We start from the raw sequence: 20,982 nt of genomic DNA on the forward strand, positions 1-20,982 counted from the left end.
CCGGAAGCAAAGGGCTTTGTTTTTCTGGAAAAAGAAGTATTTTCGGAGACAAAACTTGAACCCAAGGACGGGTTTCACTTGTAAAAATTTTATATATTCAATAAATTTTAATTTAATAATATTTAAATATATAAATATAATTATGTAAATTAAAAAATATAAGAATTTATTAAATATTTAATTAAATAAGAGTTGAATTAAAGAAGGATAATCTTATGTTCTCAAATTGTATGGTCTAATAATAATTTAGGTCATTGTAAGTTTAAATATTAGATAAATTAAATATTGTGTCTTGAATTTTGAGATTTTTTATAAAAAAAATTAATATTTCGACCAATGTCAATATTTAATCCTATAAACTATTGAAAAATACATGGAATCGCGAGAGCTACTGCTTAAATCCATTTTAATACACTCCATCTCTTCTTGCTTGTGTTGATCGACATTCGAATACTTTTGCATTTAAAGAATATGCCCCAACTGTATACTTACTTCTTTCATCATTGGTCGCATCTTCCCACTCAAGCTCAAGCATTGGTACGCAAGTTTAGCCACCATCATTACTTCTTCACGTTTTGCTTGCTTCATAACTCGACTGTCAACGATGTCGAACACTCGATTCTCTTCCACGGAATTGATGAAATACGAGGCTAAACTTCTACGATTTTCATCCCTTTCAAACGAAACCGGCTTTTCCCCTGTTAGTAACTCGACGAGCACCACTCCAAAGCTATAGACATCACTTTTCTCCGTGAATTGACTCGATTGAAAATACTCGGGATCTAGGTACCCAAACGTGCCTTGAACATTGGTAGTCAAGTGAGTTTGATCGATGGGAATTAGTCTCGATATCCCGAAATCCGAAACTTTCGCCTTGAACTTTTCATCCAATAAGATGTTGGTGGACTTGATGTCTCGATGGTAAATCGGAATAGAAGCCGAAGAGTGCAAATACGATAGGGCTTCGGAGGTTTCTTTGGCGATTCTTATGCGTGTTCCCCACGACATAAAAAATTCATCACTTTGGTCATGCAAGTACTGGAAAATCGTTCCATTGGAGACGAATTCGTAAACCAGTAACGGAACTTGTGTCTCAAGGCAGCATCCTAACAGTTTAACCACGTGTCTATGGTTAATCTGAGAAAGAATGGTGACTTCATTGATGAACTCTTCGACGTTCTCTGCAACCATTCCTTTGGACTTTTTAACGGCGACAATTCGGCCATCGGTCAGCATTCCTTTGTAAACGGTACCTTGTCCGCCTTGGCCGACCACTCGGTTCTTGTTGAAATTATCCGTTGCTTTATCCAACTCCTTGGAAGTAAATATCTTGGTGTTCTCTAAACCTCCATCCTTTGCAAACATTTGTTGTTGCAGTAATAACCCACCGTTGCGTTTGAAAAACTTTTTCTTCAACTTGATTTCCCTTCTTTTCTTTACAAATTTGTATAGCCACCATCCACCCATCACTAAGCACAATGATCCAAAGCCAAGACCCATTCCTTCAAAAATACGCATACAAACTTTTAGCTATACACCTAAATCGTTATGGTAATAAAGGTAAACATAACAACGGAAGTCTATCAAGTTTAAGTAAATAGTCACTTTAGCTTCTGTTCTTTTTTAATATTATGGACCCTAACACTTCATTTTGAGATAAAAGAAATCATTCTAGAATGAAAACTATTAGTCAATAAACAATTAACCCTCTAAAATAGAACTATTTTGTCCTAAAATAAAATATTGAAGTCAAAATAGTTAAATAAACAAGAATAATGAATGAAGTGACTATTTAGTTAAACATTACGAGTTTTTATCCTAAAATAAAATGTTAATACCACAATGCTACAAAGCAAAAGAATAGAGCCAAAATAATTTAGAATAAAGCCAAAAATAGCCCCAACCGTTATTAAAATAATCATTTTAATTCTTATTCTTTTCTCTCTCTTTGGAGTATTTTTTGCCCCAACTTTCATTTTAAGACAAAAAGACTCATAACGTTTGACTGAATAGTCATTTTAAACCTTATTCTTTTTTTTCGAAATATTTTTGCCTCCAACATTTAATTTTACGGTAAAAAGACCCATATTTTGGAGCATTAATCGTTTGTTAGCTAACGGTTTTCATCCATAGAATGATACTTTTACCTCAAAATGAAATGTTGGAAGTCAAAATATTCTAAAAACATATAGATCAAAATAATTATTTAATCAAAGGTTAATATTATTTGTGACATTATAAGAAAACATTTTAACATTATGGCATAGAGAAATTAAGTGAAATAGGGGATAGAGAGATTAGAGTGGATAAGAGATAAATACCTAAAGGAATAACCCAAGTTTTTCTTCGTTCACATTGGTAAGAGCCGGGCCTATTAATACACTTCACTTCCCCACAAGGATTTTTAGTCTCATCAAGGCATTCATCAATATCTAAATCATTTCATTAAAACAAATTAAGAAGCAATCAAGGCATGGATGATTCTAGTTAGTAAAACATTCTTACCTTGGCATCCATTAAGAAGATATGCATTCCCTTGATAACCATGGTTACAATAACATCGAATTGATTTGTCCAGATGAGGCTCGTCAAGAATCAAACCGTACTGCTTACAACTATATTCTTTTCCAGATTTGCTCAACTCAAAAGCCTCATCGGGTATTGCCCAATCGATCACAGCACCAACAGATCCGTCCGCCGTATACGAATCCCTCCAGTTTTGCTCCACCAAGTAAGCTGAGTTGCACCCATCCGATCCTAATCGGAGTGACCTAGCATCAAACGTTTTCAGAACCGATGTCATTACCGTCTCGCAGCACGTACCTGTTTGAACATTGTACGATACCATCATAAAGTACATATAAAATTAAATGACCAATAATGTTTATTATGATTTGATTCTGATAGTACCTTGAGAGCAGGTGTTGGTAATATTACCATCGAAGATCGTGCCCGAGGTACATGCCACGATCCTATTCCTGAATTCCGAAAAGAAGAAAGGGCTGCCTGTTAGGTCCACCCCAAGGCTGGCTTCGGTTCTCGAACAGTTCATCGAAACGAGCGGACTCTTGACGCGGTGGAACTCAAGGTCGGAGTCGTAACCGGAGGATCTCAGAGAGAAGTTCAACACCTCCATCTGTGTTGTCTTTAGTAAGACTGTGGGAGGGGTTGAGGTTTCATTGCAGGAGACCTCAAACCACGAATTCAAGGAACAATGGAGTCCGATTCCAAAAGGGTAGGGAACTTTAGTGTTCCCACAGGTTTCTTTGCAACCAGGTTTTGCGGTGGAAATTGCTGCTAATGCTGGATTGGTAATTAGCAAAAGCAAAATACTCAAACATAATGCAAATGTGGCCACCATTATCTTTCTGGTTGCTCCTATTTGGATCGTTTAACCCAACTTTATAGGGGAAACTAAAGAGAAACAGAACATGTATCTTTGCACCAAGGGAGGAGGGTCATGTGTCACGTCCTCTGCATTAAATGTTAAATACTAGTCAGATAAAGGATTTTTTTCTTTTTTTTTAATATAACTTTTTTTATTAATCTAAAATGTTTACTGATAGCACTTGTTCTAAATATTTTTAATAACTTGATAATAAATATTTAAATATCGTACAATCTCTTAAATATGAGATTTCTAACTATAACCACTTAAATAATTTGATTTATATTTTTTAATATAACTTGAATATTTTGTTAAAAATATAAAGTTGGAGTAATATAGATTGCAGGAAAAAGTCAAGTAAGAAATAATTGAACAAGTACCCCGTCTACTTCGAGATAAAGAGTTCAGCACGCGAATGCAAATGCTCTGCCCCCACCTTGTGTGCCCCTTTAGAAAAAAACACGCCATGTGTCTTTTTTATTATTATTATTATTATTATTATTTCTCTTTTATATTTCTGTTGAAAATTATTTTTAAAAATTTAAATTTAAAGTAAAATAATTAAATTAATTAACAGGAAATAAGAATGAAAATTTAATTTACTGAATTGAAAAGTAAAAGTAGTTTTTATTTTTATTGTTTCAGAAAATATTTAATTAATATTATTTAAAATAATTAAATATTCAAATTGAAATAAATATTTTAAAAATTGTTCTAAAATAAAATTATTTTATAAATTGAAATATAAAAAACAAAATCTCAATTTAAAAATTTTAAAGTGTTAAAAATTAATAGAATAATGAATTGACATAATTTAATTGAAGTAAATTTACAGTTTGAGAAGTTTGTGTATATAACAATTATATTATAAATGGATAGTAAAAAAATATTTTGAAAAAAATATAAAAAATCAATTAAATGATTGAAAAATATAAAAAAAATTATCAAACTTACTATTTTATTAAATTTATGAAATAATTTCTAATTGATAAGAGATAAAATTGTGTATTATAAAAATATATATTATATAATAATTATATTATAAATTGATCAATATATTTACTTTTTAAATTTTATAAAAATTAAATTTAAAGTTATTTTGTTATTATATTTAAATTTGCGCGTGAGCGTGCGCACACACAGATATATATATTTAATCATTTAAAATAAAATATTAATTAAATATTTTTGATTCAGTATAAATATTTTTACTATTTTATTATATAAATTAAAGTTTCATTTTCCTTTTTTATTAATTAATTTTAATTTTTTAGTTTTTAACATAAAATACACTGGAGAAAAAATGTAAAAATAACAGGTGACATATTCTTTTAAAATGAGGCACAAATAAAGGTCCAAATTAGGGGCATAGGATTTGTATTCTTCAGCACGAGTTCTCTTAACATTGATGGGTTGACTTCCAAAAGTTATATATATACACACACTAGGGTTACATACATACATACATGCATTCATATATATACTAGGGGTGTTTACGTATGGATATTTTTGGATATTGGAAATTTTGGGTAATAGTTATTCATTTTGTGTCTCTATTCATAATAAGTAGGTATTTACAAATCAGGTACCCATAAAATTTGATACCTGTATTTTCTCATAAGTATTCAATTAATATTTATTTATTTATATTTTCTTTTTCTTTTTTTGAAAAATAACACATAGAAGACATAAAATCTAAAACTTAAAAGTGAATAATACATTATCCAAACATAAAATCTTGAAATTCAAATTGCATAATTCAAAAGTAAAATTTAGAAATCTCAAAAAAATAACATTTAATAAATAAAATTAAATTTAGAATATTTTGAGATTGAAAAAAAACAATTTGAGAAATAATTTAAATGTTAAGGTGAAATAAATTAGAAAATAAGGGATTGAGAATGTTAGGGTGAAATAATTTTGAAATTAAAAAGAAAATTTTAATTTAAATATTAATAATAATAAAAAATAGAAAAAGGATAATCGAGTTGGAAAGTATCCGATTAAGGTAAATTTTGTAACCTTAGCCCGACCCAAAAACTTACCAAAAATAGTGAGTCGACTACCCGACTCGCAGATTTGAGTATTTTCCTTTAAAATACTTGATAATTTTAAATTAGGTCATCGACCTAACGGTCGGATAATTCAAATAAAGTATTTTTGAACATTCATTATATATATAAAATAAAAGGGTAAATTATAATAATAATCACTAATGTTTAAGAAAAAATTGTTACCACTGACATTTAAAAATTTATGATCTAATTGTTAATATTATTGATTTATAACAAAAATAATTATTGGATTATTACTTTTCACTGAATTGATGACAGATATTTTAATAAAATAGTAAAAAGGAAATTATCCTCAAATTATTGCTAGAACATCACCCAAGTCCAACGGCAAATTAGTTCTTAGAGTTTTCCGATCCCAAAAGAGCATTGATGTAGCTCTTTCAAACCTCTTACATAAGATTAATCTCTACATATTAACCTTCCGAACAACCCCTTTTCCCGCTTATATAGACTCAGATCTCCCCAAGGACTAAGGAGCAGCACACCCTTAGGAAGTTACGACGTATTGACATGAATTTTGATAGATTAATATGATTTACTTGAGTTAAATTTATTGTCAACGAATTATATCTCTTAAAGATAAATTTTATTATTCTTCACTGAATTATATTCCTTCTTCTATTTTATTTATTGTATTTTCAAATCTTTTAATTTACTCATTGAAATTTAGAATTGTTCTTGTTTTGATCATCCTTATTTATTTTATTATTTTCGTATGATGTGATATTTTATTATTATTATTTAATAAAATAATTTAAAATAAAAAATAAAAACAGAAGGTGATTGGACGTCATCATTGGTCGTCATTCGATCTCAAATTTCATGGGTCGTTTCGTCTCGACACCTTGAGTCTGAATCTTACTTTTATTTTGTTAGAACTTATCCCGAAGTCCACGAACTAGAGATCGAAATTGAGGAAGTCAAAATGTTTTGGTTGAGATTCAGGGTTTTGAGACATTTTTCGACGAAACAACCATAAGATTCGGACTCAGGGGCTCGAGGTGAATTGACCCATGAAATTTGGGACCGGAAGACCACCATCTACGACGGTCGATGGTGGTCGACTGTGGCGTTCGACCACCTTCAATTTTTATTTTATATTTTAAATTATTTTTATATTAAATAATAATAAAAAATGGAACGCCATATAAAAATATTAATAAAATAATTCAAGATGATCAAAATAAGAGCAATTCGAAGTTCAATAAATAAATTAAAAAAATTAAAAGTATAATAAATATAATAAGAGAAAGAGAAAATAAAGTTCAATAATGAATAATTTATTTTATCTATCTATTAATCCTATCAACTTTCAAATAATCATAATTTTCTTACACTCCTTGACCACAAACCTTTAAGAAAAACCTCTAACAATCTGACGAGATTTACCAAAACCAATTGACAGCTGACTACATCAAACAGGCTTGTCTATCCTATTAACTCATATATAATTAGGGTAAAGTATAGTAATGGTCATTGAACATTTCCGAAGCTTACATTTAGGTCCCTCAACTTTTAAAAATTGCAATACAGTCCCCCAACATTTATTCCGTTTGCAATATGATCCCCCAACTTAAACCACCGTTAGAAAATTAGGGTAAATTATATAAACAGTCATTGAACTTTTTAGGCACTTGAATTTAGGTCTCCCAACTTTTAAAACTTGCAAAACAGTCCTCAATTTTATTTTAAACCCCAATTTCCAAAGTAATTCAATTTCATTCTAAACCATTGATTCTACTAAATCATAAATGATCACTGTATGAGCAAATTCAGGTGAATCATAAATGATCGCACTGTAAAGCACTGAAGGGTTAGGAACTCAAATCTGATAAAAAAAATAGCATGCAAGAACATAGTGGTACTTAAATCATAATGCTCCAAATGAGTGTTCCGAATTTCATATAGTCAAAAGTTGAAGAAATGAGCAGAGTTTATGGGAAGTTGAAATACCGAATAGAGTGCTTCCATTTTTCTATTCGGGATGTTTAATCAATGCATATTGTTGTTCAAAGTTGATATAAACAGTTAAACAAACCTCAAATTTATATTGAAATAAATATTGTCAAATAGTAAATTCATGTTCAAAATTTCAAAACACCTTAATTTCATTCTAAACCCTAAATTCCAAAATAATTTAATTACATTCGAAACCTTAAATTGAAGTATTTTAGAATTTGGGGTTTAAAATTTAATTGAATTATTTTGAAATTTAGGGTTTAAAATTAAATTGAATTGCTTTAAAAATTGGGGTTTAGAATGAAATTGAGGACTGTTTTGTAAGTTTTAAAAGTTGAGAGACCTAAATTCAAGTGCCTAAAAAGTTCAATGACCGTTTATATAATTTACCCTAATTTTCTAACGGTGGTTTAAGTTGGGGGACCATATTGCAAACGGAATAAATATTGGGGGACTGTATTGCAAGTTTTAAAAGTTGAGGGACCTAAATGCAAGCTTCAGAAATGTTCAATGACCATTACTATACTTTACCCATATAATTATTATAGCTCAACATTTGACACTTGCACTATTAGTCACTATAAACGTCCTCAACTCCTTCTCTCCTCACCGTAATTATAATATCCCAATATTGGTAAACAATCGAACAACTGTCGACCACGACTATCAATCAAAATTTCAAAGGATAAATTGTCCACCAAAGTTTTAATCAAATGCCATCAACATATACAATAAGTTAACAAAGAGATCTTTGTCCAAATAAAAATGTTCAAAGCCTGACAACATTGACCGTACGTCTGATCTTATTACCACAACTTGTCGTTGAAGAGATTGAGCATAGTTGACTATGTCGTCAAGCATTGCAACTCTTCTGGTTATTTTATCACAACGCGGGACTAAATCTTGCAAGCATTTCGAATGATAAGTTGTTGAAGAACCTTGATACTATTCTAACAATATTTTAAGAATCAAATTAGATATTATCTTTTTTATGAGTATATCACTTTATTATAAAATGATAATATTAATAATGTGTAACATAGTTTTTCAAAATTTCATGATAAAAAATAAAGGTAAAATGCATCAAAGACACTTGAACTTTAAAAAAAATAATGTGGTCCTTATCATTTTTTTTTGATCAATGTGGTTCTCCGAAAAAAAAATTTAATGTGATATTTTTAACAACTTTTTCTGTCGTTGATTAACGGATCTGATACTTTCTACTGATGTGGCACGTTAAGCATATAAGTGTCCTCAATTTAATGATGTTTAAATTGGATAAATTACATCAGTCATCACTCAATTATTTTCTCTTTTTCGTTTTGATCACTAAACTTTAGAGGTTTTTAATTTAATCATAACCCAAAAACTTAAATGACATGTGTCACAATTATAGGATTTTTATTTTTATTTAAAAAAAAAAGCCGAACCAGCGACATATCCTCCTCCGGGGGGTAAGCTTCTTCTTCCTCTTCCTCCTACAATCTCCCTTCCCCGCCGCCGCGTCCTTTTTTTATTCTCCTATAATTTTTAAGAACTGTCCAATTCCTTAAATTGCACCACCATCTGTCTTTCATGCAAAGTCATATTTAATCTAGTTTCTCCAATTCTCCCATTCTCCTCAACAAGAACAACCTCAGTCCTGGTTTCCAAGCCATCAAATATTTGTATTGGACTTTTCCTCCATGGACCATGATCCTCAGCTGATGCTTCAAGTCTTGGACTTTCCCTTTTGTTTTCTCCAGCTCGAGGTTTGTGAAAAGGAGTTTCTCATTGGTTTCATCTGCTTGGGCTTTCACTTCCTTCAACGCCATGGCTAAATCATCCATGGTCTTTTTGTTGTTCTCTTCGGCTTTAATGGTGGATTTGAGTTGAGTCTTTAACGAGTCCACTTCCTCAGCTAACCTCTTTTCCTTCAATGAACAAACGCTCTCTTTCTCTAATGCACAACGTAAGTTTTTTTTTTCTTTGTTACTCGAATCTCGGATTCGAACCTCTACAAATGGTCATCCCCCATGGAACTATGTGATGCAACCTCGGATGAACATTCATATTTCTCCAGATTTTCCCGGAGGAACTTGATTTCTTGTTTGGATTTCTCCAGGGAAATATGGGTTTACTTATACTCTTCTGATTGAGCAACAAAGCAATTGTATATCTTCTTCTCAGTCAGAGAGAAGGGACGTGGGTTTTATGCTCAAAATAAAATGAGTTAACCATAGCTTTAGTCCTTAAAGTCGCTAGTTTCCGAAATTGAAATTTTTTAGAGTTTAGTGACTAAAATAGAAGAGAAGAAAATAGTTGAGTGGTGAATGGTGTAATTTATCCAATTTATAATAGTAGGTATTAAAGGAACCGTTGGTCAATGATAGAAAACGTTGGTCAAAGAACCACATTGGATTCTTTTTTCGAGTTGAAGGGCCACATTGATCCAAAAATAGGATGAGGGACACATTAATTTTTTTAGAAAAATCAGGGACCTCAAGTGTCTTTTTGCCAAAAGTAAAATATGATTCAAACATCAATAACCATGATATAGTTTACCCATAATAAGTTTAATGTTGGAATCTTTAAAAGTAAATTATACTTTAATACCTAATGTCGGAACGATCCTTAAACTTTTTGACCTAACTTAGCTCGATGATCGAATCAACTTAATTTTGAAAACTAGAGTTTTAAGCCTAAAATTATCTTTTAAAATAATTTTAAGAAAAAACATTTAGAAACACAAAAAAATAGTTTGAGTTTAATCAGAAATTCATTTTTAAGGGTTTGAGAGTCGATTACAAGTAGGGAATGATGAACACCCCACAATGCCAAAAATGGGTAACAAAATGATTATAGGTCATCTTTATGTTTTAAAATTATAAATTCGAATGGTATTTAAATTATGATCCATTTTTTGAAAAATTAAAAGGGGTACCATTTTGTACGAACAATACTCAGAAACACTTTCCTTTTCAGTTAAGACACGTTTCTATAGATTTTCCATACAAAAAAACCTTGCCCTGATTTTTGACAGATTATTTAAAATTAATCACTTAAATAAAAAGGATATTACATTGTATGAACAACTCTCGAGAACACGATCGTTGTCAATTAAGGTGAGTTCAATTCCTCGTACAAAATAAAATTACCTTGATGTTTAAATAATATATATATTTAATATTTACTCGAATAAAAGCATACCATTTTATAGGAACAATTCTCGAAGATATACTCTTTACCCGTTAAGGCTCGTCTCCATAAATTATTCATACAAATAATAATTTAAAAATATTTATAATAAAAGCCAACAAAATATATTTAATACTATACACATTTTAGATTGATGTTTAATGAAGAAAACATAATACATATATTATATATATATACGAAATAAATGCGAATGTATGAAATACTAAGTGTATGTAAAATATAAAACACATTATTTAAGTACATTATATAATTAGAAAACAAGTGATGATATATATATATATATATATAGCATAATCTAGGCCTGTAAACGAACCGAACGGATGTATGTTCATGTTCGTTTATTTAATAAATAAACGAACATAAACGAACACGAACATAAACGAACAAATTTTTTTTTGTTCATGTTCGTTTATTAAGGAATATAGCTTGTTCATGTTCGTTCGTGTTCGTTCATTTAAATGATAAACAAACATAAACGAACGTAAACGAACACAAACGAACGAACATAAACGAACAATACAAACACAAAAAACAAACTTATTCCAACACAACAAATGAATGTAAAAAAAGTAAACAACAAGAATAACAACTTAAAATTTATTAATATAACCTGCAACTTTAGAGTTAATTTGTTTGAATACGACAAAAACATACAAAAATGATAAATAAGCTATATGAACATAATAAAGTCTTAAAGTTAATTTGTTCAACAAAACAATCTTCTTGAAATCCAAACAATTTCAATAATCTTCGTAACATATTCAACTTGCCCTATGTTCGAACATAAATGAACATAAATGAACGAACATAAATGAACATGTAATCGAACGTTCACGAACGTAAATGAACGAACAAACCCTTTGTTTGTGTTCGTTCCTTTAATTAAACGAACGCAAAATCTCGTTCATGTTCGTTCATTTAATAAATAAACGAACTTCCCGCCGTACGGTTCATGAACGGTTCGCTGAATGTTCAGTTTATTTACAGGCCTAATATAACCTAACGAAATAAATAAGACACATGCAATGAGTAATTGGTGATAAAAGTAAGGCAAAATAGTAACCTTTGCTCTTATAGTAAAATCAATTTATCACTTTCGTCCCTATCGTATTTTCACATCAATTTAATCCTCGAAGTTGCTCAATTGTATCATTTTATAACTCTACCCCTAATTTTAAACCTCAAATTATAGTCTCTAAACCCTAAAACATAACCCTCTTACCTCTAAACACTAACTTAGGTTTTATAATTTAGGGTTTTAAGTTAGGGGAAGGGCATATAATGATGCAATTAAACAACTTTGAGAGCTAAATTGATGTGAAAATACGATAGGGACAAAAATGATAAATTTGGTCTACTAGAAGGGCAAAGGTGATCCTTAAACATAAAAGTAAATATACGTTTATACTTGGCCAAAACACTAATAATCGAAATAAACATGCTTGAATAAAAAGACGGAACAAAATTATAGAAATAATAATTTTCAGAACATAACGACAAACACAACAAAGGACAAGGACTAAAACACAAAAATAATAGAAATAATAATTTCGGGACTAAAACACAAACATAACGACAAACACTAATAATCGAACTAAACATGTTTAAAAAAAAGGAACTAAATAATAGAAATAATAATTTTAAGAACATAACGACAAACACAACAAAGGCCAAGGACAAGATCACAAAAATAATGCTAAAAAATAGTATTGGAAATGAAACGAAACCATAACGAACATGCAGGACTAAAATGAATTATATCAAAATACAGTATCCAATGTATAAAGAAGCAGAAAATATAAACAAATGAGCAAAAGGAACTAAAATAAAACATGCAAAGTAAACAAGGGACTCAATAGTAAATATATCAACTTTAATGGCATAACATCAAGCAAGGCAGATTACATGGACAAAACAAATAAATAGCATATAATATGAGGGGGGTTTTGATTCTGAGAATGGTTTCTCTCCCCCCTTCTTTATCTTTGATTGCTCTCTCTTTATATTCTTTTCCAGACTCTAATCTCTCTTCCCCTTTTGTTTTTTTTTTCCACATGCACGAGTGACGGGTCTGCCAATTCTTGTACGTCAACTAGTGAAGGTCGAGTGCCCTCTGATTCTCTGCTACAAAAACGATTTTGTCCTTCATTCTGCTGTTGCGGTCCTCCTCGTGGGTGACTCGTACGAGTGGTCCCATTGATGAAATAACTATTTGGTGCATGTGAACCTTGCTGTCGTGGCTGCTGGGATGGAAAGGGACCACCAAAGTGGTGATGAACGTGCAAAGCTGCTGTGTGTGGAGATCTCCTTGCAACACTGATATGGGTCGGTAGGGTTTGTAATACGGGTTGTCTTGTCTTGTATTGAATCTTGTAACACTGATCTGCAATAAATAAAATAAACATTAGTATTTAATTTTATATGTATCCAATTTAAAATTAGTTTATATTTAGTATTTATAATATATAATTATAATTACGTAACCTTATAATATATATAATATATATATATATATATATAAGTACCACTCTAATAAAATAATAAAAGTAACTCATAATAAAATAAATAATAAAATAAAATCGAAATCGAAGCCAGGACGAAATTCAATGTCTACACCTAAACTATTAGTTTTGGTCCATTCTAATACCCAAACTTTCATTTCTCAAAATCATACTTAAAATTTAGTTTTTGTTTCATTTTAATACTCCTTCAAAATTTAACGTTAGGTTTTGAAAAAAAAATGAAAGTTATGTACTAAAACGGGTCAAAATTAATAGTTTAGATATTAAACACATTAAGTTTTTAACGACGAGTACTAAAATGGAACAAAACTAAATGTTAAGTATACTTTTGAAAAAATTAAAAGTTTAGGTACTAAAACGGACCAAATTGATAATTAGATACTAAATGCGTAGTTTACCCAAATATTTATCTTCGTCCTTGAACGTCTTTATTCTAAAAATACACGAGAGTTTAGTTTTTAAACCCAATTTGTTGAATTTGATAATAGTAGTGTTAGACTTTGCAACTGCAAAGGAAGGAAAATAGTATCTACCAAAAGTCATTGTTTATAATTTATACCATTTTTTTTGACAAATTTTAATTCTAATTCTAATCTCGATTTTAGTGGCGTTTAACATTTTTTGAGAGTAAAAGTTTTTATAAAAACGCCGCTAAATTTATCATTTTGCGACATTTAGAATGGAAAAACCGCTATATGTTTAAAGTTAATTGTGTTTACTCTCAAAACGCCGTTAAAAATGCCGCTGTAGAATAGTTTTGATGTAGTGATTCTAGCATCAAACGTCCCAGACCTTCCTCCAATATTGAATCCGATTTGAATTCCATCATTCCTCATAGCTAAAACATCATCCATGAGAAAGCCAATCTTGCTTCTAGCCTTAACATATCTATGAATCTCCTATTCCTCAACCAAATCAAAGCAACCAACACAATCTCCACTCAATTTCTTACTATTCGAACAATTAAAATTCATGCAACCTAGGCCACTCTAAGCAACAATCTTGTCATTAATATGTTTCCATAAAGAAGTAAAGAAGAGAGACCTGGTCTAGGAACAGTCTTGGCAAAACATCTCCTTCTTGATAAAGGCTTCATTCTTTCGAGATTAACTTCTGACCAACGCTCTAGTTATCGAGACAAGCATCGAAAATCTTGTAACTCATGTACTATTGATATAGGTTTAACTTGACAAAAACAAAGTCGTTTGTTATACTTATATAATTTCGGACATCCTCCTTACTCGGAGTAACAGCAAGTGTCTCAACAATTTTTGCAAGCTCAACGCCTCAATCACCTTTAACAATAATAATTACTGCAGTAAAAAAGATATCAAAATTGCTCCAATCGTTTATTTGAAGCCTCCAGAGAATGAACCACTTTGTCATCGTTGGCTTCAAAATTTCTCAGGAATCAAGTCATACCAACCCTTCCCCATTTGTAAAAGCCTGAACTTGTAAGGATTATCAAACTTAACCCATTCTCATGTTCCAACACAAATGAACGAGTCCTTCAAAATTGCTCCAATCGTTTATTTGAAGCCTCCAGAGAATGAACCACTTTGTCATCGTTGGCTTCAAAATTTCTCAGGAATCAAGTCATACCAACCCTTCCCCATTTGTAAAAGCCTGAACTTGTAAGGATTATCAAACTTAACCCATTCCTTCTCATGTTCCAACACAAATGAACGAGTCCCTTCAAGATTTTTCCGAACATGAACAATTAGAACCAGAAAATACTTTATAGGTAACCCCTTATATATTACCCGCATAAACTGTAATTTATATTCATTGCGAGTAATATACGACACACCTAACATCCAAGAGTTTAACCATATATATTTGACAGTGTCAAGAATTGAATTTGATGGTTTCCACACTTACTGCCATTGACATGATTTGAGTGCTCATTACATGTAGGTTCCCCATCTCCTTCGATAACTACTCTTGTAATTTAACATTCTGATCTTCATCCTGAATTTTTGTTGTTTAGATGGGTAGATGAACTTACGATTCTCGATAACTAATCTTTAGTGTTGACAAATTGTCGAACATGTAATGAGCATTTATGCTTAATTCATTTTGCTTAGGCTCAACTTTCTCTGATCCAGTAATTTCAGGGGTGCTTATTAAACGTTTGAGATTGCAGTTATTTGACGTATTACATCTTCAAGCATTTGATGGTTCTTTTCATTTACGTGCTTCTTTTCCTTGACATGAGCTTGAAGAGAACCCAGCAGATGTTTGTAGTGAGCGACAGTCTCCTGCAGACTTTTAATGCCCTCTGTATCATTCACCATAGCGCATTCTCTCAACGAGAGCACTAATGTTATGAACTATTCGGTAATTTCATATAAAAAAGTAGAGAAAATAAAAAGAAAGAAGGATAACTAGAAGAAGGAATAAGAGGAGAATGTTTTGATAACGGTTTTCGATACTCTATTATGTTACATCCTTTTTCTTTATAAAGCTAACCAACTAGGTCAAAATGTTTGAATTCATCCGATGTATTTGGCTCTTTCTTTACACATGTTTCCTTGCACAATTGTAATGGTTCTAATTGTTGATTTGGTTGTTCCTTTCATCTCTTGTTCATAACACGATAATTTAATATTGACTTCAAACAACATTATTATTACTATGTAATAATACTATTATAGTAACAGACCGCTATTTAAATCTCTACTCTAAATCACTCACGGTGATTAAATTTTAATATACGATCTTTACGTATCGAACACCGCCGCCGGGTGTATGCATATCGATGATATCAAATCTATTTATTTGGTATGTCCTAAAATACGGTTGTTAAATCCGAATCAACTAAACACAATAATCCCCGTTAGTCTTTTTGGTCGTGGATGGTGTAGTAATCCTTATCAGTCCTCATTCGGCCATCATTCTTTTGGCGATAATCACTTTCCTGACTTCTCTCCAATTCCCTCCTAATATTTTCCTTCATAACCTTCATCTTTCTTTTCCTCTTCGTATTCCTCATAACAGATATGGACACACAAAACTCGAATCTGACGAGTTTCAACTCGATTCTTTTCTATCATGTCGGATTTTCTAAAAATATAATTTGGATTTGAGTTAGATCAATTTTTTTACAGATTATGCTCAAGTCGAGTTGGGTACAGATTTATGATGAAAAATATTCGATTCAACCCGAAAAAATATAATTTTACCTTATTTAGGATAATTTCAATAATAGCTCTCTCTATATTATTATTTTCAATTAAATCCATATTTTTTATTGAATAAAAATAATATTTTATAAGTATATTATTTTGGATTGAGCCGGATCAGACGAAGGGTGTATAATTTTCATGTTGATCAGAAATCTAATCCAACCCGACCGATGCTCATCCGTACCCGTAGCGATTGAGTTTGACCGAGTCATAACTCTTCTATTGCATTAGGATTAAAATAAAAAAAATGAACTAAAACAATTTAAGATTACAAAATAAGAAAATTATAAATCACATTCTAAATTTTTTAAATTTTATTTGTTTTGTGTAAATACCCATTTTTGTGTGAACTTTAACTCAAATGTCTTTTTGTTTAAGTCTCTAGAATTCAATGGCTCGGATGGGGATAAGGGAACCTCATCCGTCAGATTTGTTGTGCATATGATCAACTGCGCTCGTCCAGATCACGCACACGTCTCCAAAAGCTTATCTCGCTGCTAGGTCACCCCGAGCATCCATCTCACGTGCAGGGATCTTTCTCCGTCGTAGACGCCTCATATCATCAAACCTGTCAACAGTCTCTCATCGTAGTCACCTGTGCTGCTCAATGGTCTCCCTCTACGAAACAGAAAATCATGAAAAAAATATCATAAAAACTGTCGAAACGGTCCTGTGGCTTTTTAGGATTTTTTCGAGGATCGATCCTACTTATTATTGGGACATGTTAAGTTTTAAATAAATACATAAATAGACAAATTTGGAGTCATCATCGACTTTTGAGTTAGGTAGGTCGAATACCTAAAAATATATTTTAAGATAATTTTAAGAAAAATAATTTTAAAAGATAAATTGATCTGCATTTAACCAGAGATTCATTTTGAAAAGAGTTCAAGTGTCGGTTACGTGTGGTGAAGAATTAGCATCTCCACAACACCCATAATTGGTACTTACACGATTATACGTCATCTAAATATTGAAATTGACAAATTCAAATAACATTTAAATTATGATAAAAAATGATATTATTTTATACGAATAATCCTCGAAAGTACCTCCCTAATCAATTAAGGGGATATTTTTATGGATTCCTTGTATAAAATAGTATTACCCTAAATTTTAGATACAATAAATATATAAAAATAAAATATTAAAATAATAAATTTAATAAATTTAAATATCAAATTATAAAACTAACAAAAGATTAAGGAAACAAATGTAAATAATTAATATGTTAGGCATTACAATTGTAAATAAACTAATAATATTATGTAGAATTAAAAAATATTAAAATTCAGGATTAAATTGTAAAACATTGAAAGTAATGGCCAAAAATAAAAATATCATGCAAAAATGGGTACTTGAAGTGTAATTTAACCCTAATCATTATTCGGGATTAAAATAAAAACTGTTAAAATCTAAGGACTAAATCAGATATTTTATACAAAATACATATAAATACGATTAGTGATTAAAATGGAAACAAAATACAATATGAAATCCAAATTAAAATATAGGGAAATCAATTACAGTGACTAAAATGTAAAGATTCAAAACTTAAGGGATCGCGGGAATGATTTTCCCCTGAGCCCAACATGCAAAATCCCTCCCCCAAAACGACGTCATATGAAGATGGTATTTATACCCCATAACCAGCCTAAAAGGCCCTCAACCCCTCATTTTTCATTTTCTTTCTCTCTCTAAAAAGAGAGAATTTCATTTTCTCTGCCTTATCTCTAATATCCCTTATTAGAGGGAAATCAGAGGGAAACCAGCAGCCTCCGGCCACCGTCTGTCGACGATTTTGGCCGTCATCGACGGCGACTGACGACCTAAAAATTTCTCCAAATCGTAGTTCTCCAAACCCTCAACCCAAATCTAAAACTCCCTCATCCTAAAACCCCTTATATCACCCTAGATCTAAAAGAAACCGAAGGTTTTACCTTCAGTAAAACGTGAATCTCCGGTGACATTCGGCTTCCGATGATAGGCGATGCTTCAAGGGTAAGACTTTTCTTCCTTCTCTTCTTCTTTGTTTTTGGTTTGCTGTTTTTTTCCTTATTTTTTTATTTTTTCTCTCTTCAAATGGAAGTTGGTTTTCTTGTTCTATTGAAGGTGATGGGTTTTATAGGCCCATTGAGCTTTGTTCGGACCGGCCAGAGGGATGGGTTCCCTCTGAGTCACCGGTATATGGCAGTGACTAGGGGCAACGCCGATTTCTAACTGGGTGCATTTAATGCACCCAGATCTTTTAGATCTGGCCATTGAGATGACAATGACAGCGGCGGTGGCTTGAGTAGAGTTGGGCGCGTGCCATTCATGCGCGACAAGTGGACATTCCAGATGGACTGAGGAAAGTGACTGATAATCTCTTAAGGTAAAAAACCCTAATCCGAGCTAATTTGGACTGTTGGTTCAAAGTAAAATCCAACGGCTAAGCTGGTGGCGGCTAGAAAAGATGTGGGAAACCCTAGAGTTTTAGATCTTGGGCTTCTGTCCTGCTGGGTTAAGTGTTGTGCTTTGGGTCACTTCTTGGGCCCGATTTGGGTTTTGAGTTTGCTTGTAAATGGGGCTCCGGGTTTGATTATAATTGGGCCCCAGTTGGGCTTTGTAATTTTGGGCATATATTAAAATTATTATTTAATTAATAATAATAGTAATATATTAATAAATATATAGACACAAATCACTGCCTACAGCTACCCCTCTTTGCTCATTCTTATGTCAACAAGAATAGGGCAAAAACGAAAATACAATGAATTTTCGTCTAGTTAACTTTATGTTTTGATGGGAAATCCACTCCACTATTCTTTCAGGGGAGATCAATCTTGATATGTTCCATTTTTTCGAGTAGTCAAATCAATTTTGGAAGACGGGTCTGCTCCACTCTTCTTTCAAGGAGATAAGACTTGACTTGTTTCTCTTTTTCAGGTATTCAAATCAATTTTGGAAGACAGGTCTGTTCCACTCTTCTTTCACGGAGATAAGACTTGAGAAGTCTTTGGAAAACGAAATCTGAAATAAGAAGAATTTGCTCCACCACTTTTTCGGGGAGATCAGACTCAAGATTGATTTGCTTCGCTACTCGGGAAGACTGAATCTGAAATAAGAAGAAACTGCTCCACTACTCTTTCGGGGGGATTATACTCGAGATTGATTTGCTTCGCTACTCTTTCCGGGAGACAAAATATGAAATAAGAAGAATCTGCTCCTTTACTCTTTCGGGGATATAAGACTCGAGATTGATTTGCTTCTCTACTATTTCGGGAAGACCAAATCTGAAGTAAGTAGAATCTACTCCTCTACTCTTCCGGGGAGATCAGACTTGAGATTGATTTGCTTCACTACTCTTTCAAGAAGACCAAATCTAAAATATTGACTTCTCTTCACAAGGAAGTCAATGATTGACTCTGTTGGGGAATCAGGGATAACAAATATTTACTTTCTTCACGAGAAAGTCAAGAATAACAAAGGTTGACTTCTCTTCACGAGAAAGTCAAGGATTGACTCTGCTGGGAAGTCAGGAATAACAAAAGTTGACTTCTCTTCATGAGGAAGTCAAGAATTGACTCTGTTGGGGAGTCAGGAATAACAAAGATTGACTTCTCTTCACAAGGAAGTCAAAAATAATAAAGAGTGAAAACATCCTACCAAAAGGTTTTACGGATGGCCCAAAGGACTTACAATTTTCCTTGAAAGACTTATTGATGACCCAAAAGACTTATAAATTTTGGAAATAGTTTACTAGGTAAGAGACTCTGGTAATCGTTTTCTTACTTTTCAAAAATTTCATTTTCTAAAAACATTAAATGAGAAACTTTAAAAATCGCTTTCTCATTTTTTTGAAAATCATGTGAAAACATCTTGCCCTAAGGTCTTATAGAAGGCCCGAATGACTTATCATCTTGCTCGAAAGACTGACAGATAACCCGAAGGATTTAATAATCATGGTCGAAAGACTTACTGATGGCCCGAATGTCTTACTAATTTTGGAAATAGTTTAATGGGTAAGAAACTTTGAAAATAGCTTTCTTACTTTTCAAAAATTTCATTTTCTAAAAACATTAAATGAGAAACTTTAAAAATCACTTTCTCATTTTTCGAAAACCATGTGAAAACATCTTACCCGAAGGTCTTATAAATGGCCCGAATGACTTATCATCTTGCTTGAAAGACTGATAGATGACCTGAAGGATTTAATCATCATGCTCGAAAGACTTACTAATGACCCGAAGGACTTACTAAGTTTGAAAATAGTTTACTAGGTAAGAAACTTTGGTAATCATTTTCTTACTTGTCAAAAAATTCATTTTCTAAAAACATTAAATGAGAAACTTTAAAAATTACTTTCTCATTTTTCAAAAATCACGTGAAAACATCTTGCCCAAAGGTCTTATAGATGGCCCGAATGACTTATCATCTTTCTTGAAAGACTTACAAATGACCCTAAGGATTTAATCATCATGCTCGAAAGACTTACTGATAACTCGAAGGACTTACAAATTTTGGAAATAGTTTTCTAGGTAAGAAAATTTGGAAATCACTTTCTTACTTTTCAAAACTTTCATTTTCTAAAAACATTAAATGAGAAACTTTAAAAACCGCTTTCTCATTTTTCGAAAATCACGTGAAAGCATCTTGCCTGAAGGTCTTAT

General features: G+C 31.7%; 1 protein-coding gene across 1 annotated transcript; it reads right to left on the minus strand.

The window, feature by feature from the left end:
• Window positions 1-365: 365 nt before the first annotated feature.
• Window positions 366-2,759, minus strand: LOC120156128 (wall-associated receptor kinase-like 22). The gene is made up of 3 exons (XM_039167543.1): window positions 2,506-2,759; window positions 2,322-2,432; window positions 366-1,502 (listed from the first exon to the last, which is right to left on the minus strand). Exon 3 carries the CDS (start codon window positions 1,498-1,500, stop codon window positions 463-465), a length of 1,038 nt encoding a protein of 345 aa, XP_039023474.1. The 5' UTR covers window positions 1,501-1,502; window positions 2,322-2,432; window positions 2,506-2,759; the 3' UTR covers window positions 366-462.
• Between the last annotated feature and the right edge of the window lie 18,223 nt (window positions 2,760-20,982).

The sequence above is a fragment of the Hibiscus syriacus genome, unplaced genomic scaffold, assembly GCF_006381635.1.
Source record: "Hibiscus syriacus cultivar Baekdansim isolate YM2019G1 unplaced genomic scaffold, ASM638163v2 tig00111213_pilon, whole genome shotgun sequence".
Taxonomy (NCBI): domain Eukaryota; kingdom Viridiplantae; phylum Streptophyta; class Magnoliopsida; order Malvales; family Malvaceae; genus Hibiscus; species Hibiscus syriacus.